The sequence below is a fragment of the Chenopodium quinoa genome, unplaced genomic scaffold (genome assembly GCF_001683475.1).
Source record: "Chenopodium quinoa cultivar QQ74 unplaced genomic scaffold, ASM168347v1, whole genome shotgun sequence".
NCBI classification, from domain to species: Eukaryota; Viridiplantae; Streptophyta; class Magnoliopsida; order Caryophyllales; family Amaranthaceae; genus Chenopodium; species Chenopodium quinoa.
In genome coordinates, this window is record NW_018744704.1 from 1,011,954 (window position 1) to 1,024,899 (window position 12,946).

General features: G+C 37.7%; 1 protein-coding gene across 1 annotated transcript; it reads left to right on the top strand.

The window, feature by feature from the left end:
* Positions 1-168: 168 nt before the first annotated feature.
* On the top strand, positions 169-3,266 carry LOC110702876 (protein MAIN-LIKE 1-like). Its single transcript, XM_021880622.1, has 4 exons — positions 169-296; positions 1,085-2,422; positions 2,503-2,928; positions 3,024-3,266. The coding sequence occupies exons 1-4, from the start codon at positions 228-230 to the stop codon at positions 3,162-3,164; spliced, it is 1,974 nt and encodes a 657-aa protein (XP_021736314.1). The 5' UTR covers positions 169-227; the 3' UTR covers positions 3,165-3,266.
* The last annotated feature ends 9,680 nt before the right edge of the window (positions 3,267-12,946 follow it).

Sequence of the window (12,946 nt, forward strand, 5' to 3'; positions counted from 1 at the left end):
AATGTTACTCCGTAATTAACTTTAGCGTACCAAATTTTAATAGACTGTCAATCGGATTAATAAGTCGGGTTGAATTCAAATCTCAATTGCTAAACATCGCCCGCGAATCTCCACATAAAGCCCACAAAATTAGAGTGAATTGTCACTTTTGCCCTCAAAGTAAAAAACACAATTTCTTCTCTCAATTCTCTACTTCCACTTTCTCTCTCTAAAAAACTTTCCGAGCGATGTCGAGGCGGCCCGGCAAGGAAGTGGCGGCACAGGCGGCGGGTGGACAGCGGTTTTCCGGCGAGAAGGTATTTTTTATTAATTTTGTGTTTAAAAATTAAAAAAAAAAAGGTCGGAGGCGGTGGCGGCGCCTAGGCCAGACGCCACCACCACGGCGGCGGCGTCTAGCCCAGACGCCACTACCACGGCGGCGGCGCCTAGGCCAGACGCCGTGACGGTGGCGGTGGCGTCTGGCCCAGGCGCCAGAACCACGGCACCGACGTCTGGCCTTGGCGCCGCCGCCGTGGTAGTGGCGTCTGGGCTAGACGCCGCCGCCACCGTCACGGCGTCTGGCCTAGGCGCCGCCGCCTTTTTATTTTTTTTTTTAATTTTTTTTTGGTTTTAAATTTGAAATTTAATTTTCGAAAATAATTATTTTTTTTTTGATTTTTTTTTAAATTTGTTTTTCTTTTTTTTAATTTTAAATTTTATGTTTCTGATTTTTTTTTTATTTTGTTTTAAATTTTGTTGGTTTTTTTTAAAAAAATTTTATTTTCCCTTTTTTTTGTTATAAATTTTTTTTAAAATTTTGATGTTCTTCTTTTTTTAAGTTTTTATAATTTTATATTTTTCACTTTGTTTTTTCCAATTTGTTTTTTTTGGGTAATTTTTTTTTTTGCTTTGTTTTTTCCAATTTTTTATTTATTTATTTATTAGGTTATTAATTTTTTTATTTTTAGGTTGTTAATATTTTGTAATGTTTTTAATTTATTTTCCATCATATGTATATTGTTTTATTTATTTATTTTAATTACTTTTTTTATGTTTATATTACATGTTTATATTGCATATTACATGTTTTGTTATTTTGTGTTAGGCATCGTATTTTCGTTCTGGGGCTGGGAAGAGTATGGACATTATGAGAAGTACGATGAACTCAATGGAGAGCTCGGGGCCCAGACACGTTAGATCCCGTGGTATTTCGGCCTCGGCTCGTAGAGAACGGGTGCACTATTCTGAGGATGATGAAGATGATGATGGTGATGAGGAGGAGGAGGAGGAGGATGCAGATGAGGATGTGGACGATCAGAGTGGACCATATGATGATTACGGTCCATTCAGTCAGAGGCTTGATGATGTGTATGAGACGCGTAGGGTAGACGTGCGTAAGGGTAGAGATGGTAGATTTGTTAGTAGATCTGGCACATCATCTGCGTCCACTGTGTCTGCGGTTAGCAGAAAACGGTCGAGGGCCGTTAATGATTCTTGGGTGGTGAGGGGCGAGGTGGCTGGGGGACCTATAGACGGGAGTGTGATTCCTAGCTTTCTAGGACACATCGCTACCCGTATTTGGGAGGACCAAGAGCGGGCTTTGGATAGCGGCATTTTGAAATGCCAAACCCGGGAGAGGACTTGTAACTTCTTGTGTAGTTGGGCTGAGGCTTGGCCGGAGGAGAGCGAGATGGTCGGCCGATTGAGGGCCACTAGAGTGAGCCACCTTCCTGCCACCATGCATGAGAGGATTGACTCGACGCTGATCACGGCTTTCGTTGAGCGATGGCAGCCGGACACGAACTCTTTCCACCTTCCGTTCGGTGAGATGACGATCATGTTGCATGACGTCGAGGCCATCCTTGGGATTCCCGTAGAGGGAAACCGAGCATCTGTTGTCACAGATGCGGATCAGGCAGATTTATTGGCGGAGCTGTTGGCGGTGGATAGGGCTGCGCTGTACACAGCGGCACTTGGTGTGTGGGATCACGGCGGTGTTAAGATCGCAGCAGTTTTGCAGCGATGTTTGCACCCCACTTCACGTAGGACGCAGGACACACAGCTGGCTGCATATGTTTTTCTTCTTCTCGGGTGTACCTTGTTTCCGGATAAGAGCGGAAACAAGCTCAGGCCACGCGACATAGTTGACGCGTGTGAGCCCGACAGAGTAGGCCAGTTTTCTTGGGGGTCGGCTACATTAGCGTACATGTATCGCCAGTTAGGATTCTCGAGCCGGGCTGATGCGGCAGGTATCACTGGATGTATGACGTTGTTACAGACGTGGATATACGAGTATTTCCCGGCGTTTCGACCACACCGCGACCCGGTTCCTATTGGGGATGGCCAGCCACGTGCCTGTGCGTGGAGTCCGCGTGTCGAGAAGAAGTCCATTGACCGCCTGCGATCGATACGGTTATTGCTTGACAGGATGTCCCCATTAGAGGTAAAGTGTTTAAATTATTTCTACTTTTATAGTTTGATGTGTTTATTGTATGAATCTTACTAATTTTAAAAAATGTGCAGGTGAACTGGATGCCTTTCGGCCAGAACCCTAGTAATAGGGTACCCAGGACCCTCTACACGGGACTGATTCAGTATCGTGAGATCGTAGAGGCGTACATGCCGCAGCGCTGTCTTCGCCAGCTTGGATATGTCCAAGTTGTTCCTCCTCCACCAGCATGGCCCAGTAAGGCCGTCCGATCTGCGTCGTTGAAGGAGTACGTCGTCCAATGGCCGGCAAGCATGATTGGCACGTGGGAGCAGTTTCCGATGGTTGCCCGCATATGGATTGAGCAGTTGCAGCGGCCGCCAACTGGGGTGGCTGCCATGTGTGACCAGCACTACATGGAGTGGTACAACCGGCACTCGCACCCGAGGTTGATCAGAGACGTCCACCACGGCGACGACGCCGATGATGATGATGTGCCACCGCCCACTGCCGTGGATGCGGTACGTCTCATAAAACATTTGTAGTTGTGTTTTTTTTCATATAATACGTCTCATAATACGTCGTTATTGAATTTTATGTGTTTTGTTATGTGTAGTGGATGGGAAAGATGACGCAGTTGGGACACAGACTTTTTGAGGAGAGGGACAACATGACGACTGCAACAGGCAGAGCTGCTATTGATGAACTGGAACGGGCCCTTGAGCAGTGGCAGTGGGCGTCACAGAGAGATTATTGATATGTCGGCAGTGCATTTATAAAACATTTTCCTAGTTGTTTGTAAAAGTTAACATTATCTGTTCTTATAATTATTATTTTAAGTTCTTAGAATTTGACATTATATTTTTAGTTTTTATAACTTTTATTTTAAGTTGTAATTAGTGGGCATACGTTCAAACCTCAATTTATGTCTGACGTTGTAGATGTGTCTTCGGTTTGGCTGGTCTTCAGGAAATTTCTCCAACACAGATGCTAATATTTTAGCAGGCTTCACTTGAGCATCACTCATTTCTTTTACAATTAGTTTCGCAGCAGGACTTAGGCCACTTAACTGTCGATGACCCACTTCATATGCGATCATCTCATGGTTGTGATACCCCCATTTACCGTAACTCTTCACTTCCCAACCGTCACCCCTTTGCTGTTGTCGAACCTTTACTCTGAACTGACACCCACAACCTTTCCGCTTTGTATCAAACCGAATCGCTTGACTGAAATCTCGTTCCTCCCTTTTGCGATAACGGTCGCATCTCAAAATGCGATCCATTCTACCATCCCGTTGAGATTTATGAGTTGCTACTACTAAACAAAAACCTGATCTAATTGCAACCTGTTTCGCCCAATCAACCGCTTGTTGAGCATCTTCGAACAGACCATCGTGTACAAAAATCCCACTATAATCATTTCCGTCTCCACCATAATCCTGCAACAATAACATATAAATATAATCACATAAGAGTAGATTAAATTAATACATTTGACACAACATTAGCACAAAAGCAAAAACAATAATAAATTATAAACAACAAACAAAGAAATAAACAAAAAGTATTCAAAAAAAAAAAAAAACAAAACACAAAAATAAAAAACAAAAAAAAAACAAAAACAAAACATAAAACGAAAAAAATTGTAAAAAAAAAAATAAAAAATAAATAAATTAAAAACAAAAACAAATTAAAACAATTAAAAACAAAACAAAAAAAAAAAGAAAAAAATTGTAACACAAAAAAAAAAAAATAAACAAATTTTAAATTAAATTAAAAAAAAAAAAAATAAAAAATAGTGGTGGCGCCTAGCCAGGACGCCGCCACCGTGGCGGTGGCGTCTAGCCAGGACGCCGCCACCGTGGCGGTGACGCCTGGCCAGGACGCCGCCACCGTGGCGGCGGCGTCTTGGCCAGACGCCACAGCCACGGTGGCGGCGTCCTGGCCAGGCGCCAGAGTTACGGTGGCGGCGTCCTGGCTAGGCGCCACCACTACGGTCACGGCTTCCCGGCAGGACGCCAGCCGCCAATTCGTGGTTTTAGATGGCTTCGTACCTCCTTTTCCGGCGTCAACGGCGTCTCTCCGGTGCATCTACCCGACGTTGAGGGCTCTTCGGTTTCACTCGGCGATCCAGTCCTGCTCCACATTTTTTATGAGTGAAAAATTTTATTTTCGGTAAAAATTAAAACAAGGGCAATAATGTCAACATTTTTAAAAAATGTGGGCTTTATGTAGAAAAACGCGGGCGATGTTTAACAAATCCCATTCAAATTGGGTCATATGTTAAAGAATTGCTGAACTCTTACTATTGACTATGAGTAGAGATGTCACTTGGGTGGGTCAAATAAATCCCAATTTAGCCGGTAGTGGGCAGAGATGGGGACAAAACCAATACTCGCTATGGATGATGAGTCGGTGGTGGATTTTAAGTTGTACCCGCCTCATCCATACCCCGCCCCACTCCATACCCAATCCTTATAATTTTAAAATAAAATTATAAACTTTTTAAAAATAAAATTATATACTCCATACTATTTTATAAAAAAAAATTAAGTAAATGATGTATTAAATATTAACAACCTAATCTAATCTAATATCATATCACATCACTAATAAATAACGTCGGTCTCGCACTTAGGCCACGAGACAACGACACTTGTCATTCTAGTTTTTCGTCAAGTGTCGCGTCACGTAAGCGACAAATAGTTATTATTTAACACATATGATGCTAAGTAAGCGAATTTTGGATAGATTTTTTAAGATAAAAATGTTGTATGGAGTTTTATTATCAATATACTTCTAATAATTTATACATACAAAATTAATCATAATTTTTAATAAATATCCCAGAAATCGAATTTATTTTCATCATAAAATTCATTTTACTTCAAAATAAGATCCATTTTTAATACTATGTATATTTAATTTATTTTAAAAAAATAATAGACAATCAATAAAAATAAGTTTTAATATGTAAAAATAATTTTAGTTTGCTAAAAATACTTATAGTTCAGTAAAAAAAATTTAAGTATTTTCTCAAAAAAAAAATGTAAGTTCAACAAAAATAATATAAAGTCAATAATAACATAGATATTTATTATGAAACAAAACTACAAAAAGTACACTATATATATAAATAAGCGATCTAATATTGTATGTCTAAATATCCTCCATTATCAAAAGGATTATATGATCGTATTTAACATTAAGCCTAGAAGTGAGCATCGCTCGGGCACAAAACTAGTATATATAAAGGGGAGTTTTTTTCCGAGTTTTTAGAGAGCCACATAAGATTTAATTTTGACGCTCCATGTAGGATTTAAAATTTTAGTTATAGCCAATCAAATAAGAGATTTTTAAATTCTTTTAGAATTAAATAATTCAAATGTCACTTAAGCAAAATTAACGAATGACATTTTAAAGTTTAAATGAATTAAATATAAATTATTATCTTTTGAGATTAAAAATATTATCTAATTATATAACGAAGGTAAGGAAATTCACAATTTATTTTAAAATAAAAATAGTAATTGATATACTACGTACAACAAATGAAATTTGTTTTAAAAATTAAATTCAAACCGTGCGGGCTTCATCTAGTGTACTAGTAATTTAGAATCATTTAGAGTATGGAGATGAATTTCATGTTTGTTAAATTAATTTGCTTAGTTTATGGTATAGCAAATTAATTAGCAAAGAAATAGAGTAAGAACAAATCCAAAGAAGTAGCAGCGAAGCTCGCCCGATCGAGGCATGGCAGCCCGATCGAGCGCGAGAGCGAGCAGTGGAAACGATGTTCTTTCGCCTGGTCGAGCTTGCACCGCTCAATTCGGTGGGCATGTGAGCAAGGCTGGATGAACTCTACCGCCAAGTCGCAAAAGCGATGCCCAATCGAGCCCGTGTGTATTGTTGTTTAACGCTCAGGGTTCGTCCTCGGGGGAGGCTAGCCTGATCAGGCCCGACTTGTTTCTGAGCTTGTGTTTGACGGTATCTTCCTTGTTGTATTGCTATATATATTTGATAGTATATGATGAAGTGATAGAGAATTTTGAGATATAACTTCTTTTTCTTTGCTTTTGCATGATCTTGGTTTTTATTTTATCATCATCACAATTTATCAAACACTTGATTACTTTTTATTGCTTTTATTTTACACATAATTGCAATTTTTCTTCGTTGTATCTCCTAAGTAATTTCGTGATGCCTAAGTTGTAAGGTCAAAATATTACTTTTGGGAAAGTGATTTCATATGTACACGACTTGAAAGTTTCGATTGTTGTTCATTTCTATCATCTTTGTGACCCTTGTTCAAGCAATATCCCCAACATGGGGATGACGATGGGGATGAGAATGTTAGGCGGGGATGGGATGGAAAGGCCAACATCCGCTCCACCCCTGCCTCATAAACATCCCTACTCATAAGGAACAAATTTTCATTTATTTTTGGCAAATACTTAGAAATATGTGATTTTTAAACTTTATTTGCTATTTACTTTTTTATTTTGGTAATCCAACATTCTCAATTTCTTACCAATATTATTTAGATTCTAAGTGATAGCCCTAATTAAGATGTTTTTCCAAGGAATAACCTTAATAGGCTAATTTGGCTAAAAAATTAAACCATGGTCAGTTGAAGTAGAAAAAAGACAATAATGCCCTCGTTAACACCTCGGAAATGTGTGAGTTGGACTCACGGTGAATTAATCCACCTCAATACCTTCCTTCGCTGTCTCTTCATCTTCCTCTCAGCTGGATCTAATTGTTTCTCTTCTTCTTGCCTCCTCTACACTCCCTCTCTTATCTTCCTCCTCTCCTCGAAAGCATCAATCATCATTCGTGAGACCGTGAGATTCAAGGAGGTGTAAACCACCTTACGACAATCCGCACCCAAACTAACTACTAAAGCTTAATCCCGAAGGAGGTAATTTACGGAATTGCCACCACCACCATTGTTACTAATGCTCAGGCCTCTACTATTGGCAACCCACTCACTAATTAAGGATTATTGGAATGACACTGATGAATTATAGTTAGTTCTGGCCTTCTAGGCAAGAAGTGTTGAGAATATCAATTTGACATTGTGAGCAATTTGGATTTTTGAGGAGGGGGGAACTGATATATTAAGGACGCTTAGGAGGAGAAATGGGTTGTTAGAACTCCAAATGCGATTTCTTCCTTTTTTTTATTTTTTTTTTTCTTTTTGACAATGGTACAAAAAGGAGACTAGCTCCCAACTGACTCAATACAACAACGAGAAAATTAAAACCTCTTAACCAAACTAATACAATAACTAAAAAGGGGGTTGGGGTTACAAACTCCTATATATGAACTGCTTGACAATACAAATTAGGGATATCCATCGCCAGAAATAGCCCTAAGCTGCTCCAAACTTGTTCCCTTGCTAACGTCCTGCAAAATCAATTGCGATCTCCAAGACTAAAAAATGACGCTTAATTACAACAACACTAATTTCTTCTCCTACTATATATTAATATTTTGATATCTCATATTAAGTACTTCCTCCATTTTCTCTAAAATGCAACACACCTTTTAGGCATGCACTTTAAAGACGAAATTCAGAAACGTAAAGACAAATTAATCAAAATAATTTATACACGTATGTAGTATTGAACCCTTCTCTAATCTTGTTGCACCCTAGAAATTCCTCCCTTTAAAATACTTGCTTTACCATTTAAAAATACGAAATAGGAAATAACTAAGGCATTACTGCCACCGTAATAATGGCTAAGGCATTTATCAAATATACACTGTGGAAGACATTTCAAAACCTTTCAAAATAAAGTCAAAGTCCAATAGTCCAACTAAACAAAGTAAAGTCAAACCTCCAAGTCAAACCTACAACTTGGAACCATTGTAGACCCTTTCAAAACCAAACGAGTATTTGAAACCAGTGCGTTAGTCTCATTAAACAATAAAAATTAACCAATAATCAATGATAAACACATATTCAAGATAAAACTAGAACAAGATTCGCTCTTCGCTTAAACCCCCAACAGTCCAACTAAACAAAGTAAAGTCAAACCTCCAAGTCAAACCTACAACTTGGAACTATTGTAGACCCTTTCAAAACCAAACGAGTATTTGAAACCAGTGCGTTAGTCTCATTAAACAATAATAATTAACCAATAATCAATGATAAACACATATTCAAGATAAAATTAGAACAAGATTCGTTCTTCGCTTAAACCCCCAACAATCCAACTAAACAAAGTAAAGTCAAACCTCCAAGTTCAAACCTACAACTTGGAACCATTGTAGACCCTTTCAAAACCAAACGAGTATTTGAAACCAGTGTGTTAGTCTCATTAAACAATAATAATTAACCAATAATCAATGATAAACACATATTCAAGATAAAACTAGAACAAGATTCGCTCTTCGCTTAAACCCCCAACATGAATATGCTGCACCACCTAAAAATCTTCTCTTTACACTATCCCTACTACTTACCATAAGATATGGGTTGTCGTAGGGCCAAGATAAAGACAAGGCCAAACACACACACACAAAACACAACAATCAACATTGTTGAGTACATAAGCGTAAAAGGAAACACACTAACATGATAACATCCTAGCAATACAACAAACCTTACATTTCCTTAGAGTTCAACATACAAACAATAAACACAACATGGACTCATTACTTTATTTACTTTGATTACGCATTGAACGGGTTTCCAACCAAATCCCTACCCAAAAAAATCGGGGTAAACTACTCTGGGAGCTAACTGGGTAGGCATAGATGTCACATGAAAGTGATGGATGTCCTACGCATAAAAAAAGGAAAATACAGCGTCCTGTACTCACAGTAGAAGCTATGGTTAAATATAAAACCTCGTAACTTCCCCTATATGTTCATACTCGAAGTATATACTTTCTAAGTGTTTTGGTGCTTAATCTATTTCACTTTACGTTATTTACGTATTTTAGACTTGACGATGACTCTCAATCCACAACACACTCAATCAACATATATAAATCATTCAAGTAATCAAACATTCCAAATTCAATTCTTGAATATTTAGTAATCACATCTAATTTAGCGTTTAACCCTTTTTAAACTATCTCAGTGTTAAAACACCTGAAGTGCATAAAGCACCGCAAATACTATCCCTCGGTGTTTAGAACACCTTAAGTGCACTAAGGTAGCGCATTTCATTTTGTTATCGTGTACTAAGACACTTAATAGCTCAATTTCGATGCTTATAACATCAATAAAAATTATATGAACCATAATATAATTCTCTTTCCAATAATAAAAGTATGGTTCAATAACAACATTCCATCATCACCAATTCCAATAATTATTTCATTACAACCGATCATGGTTCACAGACAATTTACCAATTTCAATCCTGCACAACAATCCAATTCAATTCACCAATTCCAACCAATACCTAGCATGATACTAATTGGAACCAATTAAAATAAATCCTAGCATGGTTCAATATGCTTAATAAATTCCAAGTACGCGTACGTACTTCAAATAAGCTCTTAAAATAGTCGTATACTACACTACAACACTTCCCGAGCCAAGTCTCCTACATAGAGGGACAATAAAACTACATCAATTACCCTTGTATACTCAAATTTCTAGCAACTTAAACTCACTTTACAAAACTTATAATAATCAAAAAACTATTTTCAAACCCCTAATTAATCTCCCTTTTAATGGGTAATTAAACCCCTTTTCATAAAACCACAAAAGTGATACCTTAGGCAAAATTCCAGCATTATTGTACTCAAAAACCCATGATAACTTCATAAAAAATACATCTTTATACTTAAATAATCAATAGGTATATAAAAGCCCCGAATTAATTCATAAATGAACCCTAAAAATACATCTTTAATAAATTAATACCTTAGCTTTATAAATTATATAATCTGAAAATTAAACCCAAGCTACTAATCTGAAAATTATGATTTAAACCCATTAAAACATCATTATAAAACCAATTAACAAAGTTTAAAACAATAAAACCAAAACCCATAAAAATAACTATCAACATAATTTAAATAAGGAGAGGAGAGAGAAGGGAGGAGGAAGGTGATACGGTGGTGGCCGGTTGGTGGTCGTTGGCTACCGAATTAGTGGGTTGTACTCCCACTAGAGGTGGGCACGGGCCGGGCCGGCACGCGGGCGGCACGGGCACGGCACGGCCGAGGCACGGGCCCGACACGAGCCCGCCTGAGGCACGACACGGCACGGCGGTCCACCCGTGGGCGGTGGGCCGTGCCGTGAACACCGATTTTGGGAAACGGCACGAGCACGGCGTGTCGGCACGAACATTGGCCCGCTGGCACGGCCCGTCGGCACGGCCCGCTAGCACGGCACGACTGGCCCGTGGCACGGCACGGCACGGCACGAGGGCACGAGGCACGACACGAGCACGGCCCGGCTCCAACGGCTAGTTAACGACTATAATTATCCAACGACCATATTAACGGCTATATTAACGGCTAGTTTCGCATCCTAATTACTATAAAGAAAAACTATTAAATATAGCTAATTTTTGTATTATTGCACCTTATATAAAATAAGCTATAAAGTTAAGTTATTCATCAATTATTGTACGATTTTATCATTATAAATTATTGTATTATCGATTTATCGTACCGACTTATAATAAAATTAAATAAATTATTCATCAATTTTTGTGTTATCGCACTCGTAAATTTTTAAATTATGTGCATTGTTACTTTTTGCTAAATAATAATAAATATGTATAATAATAACATAAATAATAAAGAGTAAAACAACTATAATAAATTAATAATAAAAAGCACATTAACAATATAATAATACAAAAACATAAACATAAATTAATAAACTTATTTAAATATACTTATTTTACAAGTTGTTTTAAAAAAAATGTATATCAATTTTTTTTTTTTTAAAAAAAAAAAAAAATTAACTTCGGCACGCTGCCCGGCACGGCACAACAGGCACGTGGGCCGTGCCGTGCCGTGGGCCGGGGTGTGCCAAATTGTGGCACGGCACGGGCACAGCCCGCGACTTGGCCGGCACGACACGAGCCAGCACCGGGCACGGCCCGTGACGGCACGACACAGCACGGTGCCCACCCTTAACTCCCACGTATAAGAAGAAGAAAAAGAATAAGGAAAAGAAATAAAGAAAAAGGAGAAAAGAAAAGAAGGAAAAGGAAAATAAGAAAAGCTAACCTTTGATTTCTTGATTTTTGTGTGGGAAAATTTTGGGCATTGAAGGAGTATTTATAATATAGAGTAGGTTAGATTAGATTTAGGCTTTATAAGACTGTGGACTTAAATGATGTAAAAATTGGCCTAAATATAAAAATATCATGATTGGGTTTATTATGAAGATGGACTACATTTGGATAAAATACTTATTGACCCAAAAATTAAACTTTGTATTATTTAAGTCCCAAAATTAAAATAATTTGACCCAAAAATATATTATTAAATAATTTATAAAGTACGCTAAATTATGGGGTATTACAAGCAACCCCCTTAAAAGAAGTTTCGTGCCCGAAACTTAGGTGCAAAAACCAGAAAAATCTCGTTTGAAAACGAATAAGTTCTTTTAAATTTCGAAAATATCTTTTAACATTTTTAGTTGTTATACTTTTGTGATACTTAATTTCTACCTCATCTATTCATTCCCACACAAACTAGTGTGCAAAGTAACCAATTAACTCACTAACCAACTTGCACACACTAGTGTGTAAGATAACGAATTCATTCCCAGATTTACACTAACTCCTATAAATATACACCCTTAATACAAATTTACACAAACTAGTGTATCAGTTATCTACACAAAACAACAAAGTCAGTGCAAAAATGACTGATAAAGCTCTAAAAGTACTGAACTTAAGGGGAAAAGCGCTAAGTTCTACCACATTCTACCCCCCTTAATAAAGAAACTCAAAGCGCTAAGTTCTACCACATTCTACCCCCCTAAAGAAACTCAACTCGATTTAACTCAACAACCCAAGGAATTCCCATCTCATTCAATCCTTGGTTTAGACTAAACTCTTCCATTTTATTAACATCTTTGTTGCATGTACTCGCCATTTAACCAGATCTTAACTCAAATACTAAGAAGTCATGAGTGAGCTATAATTAATAACAATATCCTCATGGAATACTCAATACATAAATCCTACTTAAATCATTCCATAGGAACCTTTTTAATAGATGAATGTTATGTACTCCTTGTGTCAAGAATCCAGACAATTTTCCTTGTAGGTCCAACATTGGTCTAACTCAATAAATTCCTCTCCTAATTTGGGTATACGAAAACACTTGTACTTCACCAAGGTCATTGCATGACTAGTCTATTATCCACCTTTACCAATCCTTTCTCAAATTTTGTATAAGCATGAATACTTTAGGCCCCACTTCCTCTTCCTTATCAAATCTCATGACTCGTATCTTGGGTGAACTTTTACAAACCCCTAGTACTAAATCTAAAATACCTTCTTTGTACTTTTAAATCTGTGTAACCTTTTGCTTATTTTGCACAT

Coding starts and splice junctions, on each gene's coding strand:
- LOC110702876 (XM_021880622.1), top strand. CDS start 228: ATGTCGAGGCGGCCCGGCAAGGAAGTGGCGGCACAGGCGGCGGGTGGA. Junction 297..1,084: donor AGCGGTTTTCCGGCGAGAAG/GTATTTTTTATT, acceptor ATTTTGTGTTAG/GCATCGTATTTTCGTTCTGG. Junction 2,423..2,502: donor ACAGGATGTCCCCATTAGAG/GTAAAGTGTTTA, acceptor AAAAATGTGCAG/GTGAACTGGATGCCTTTCGG.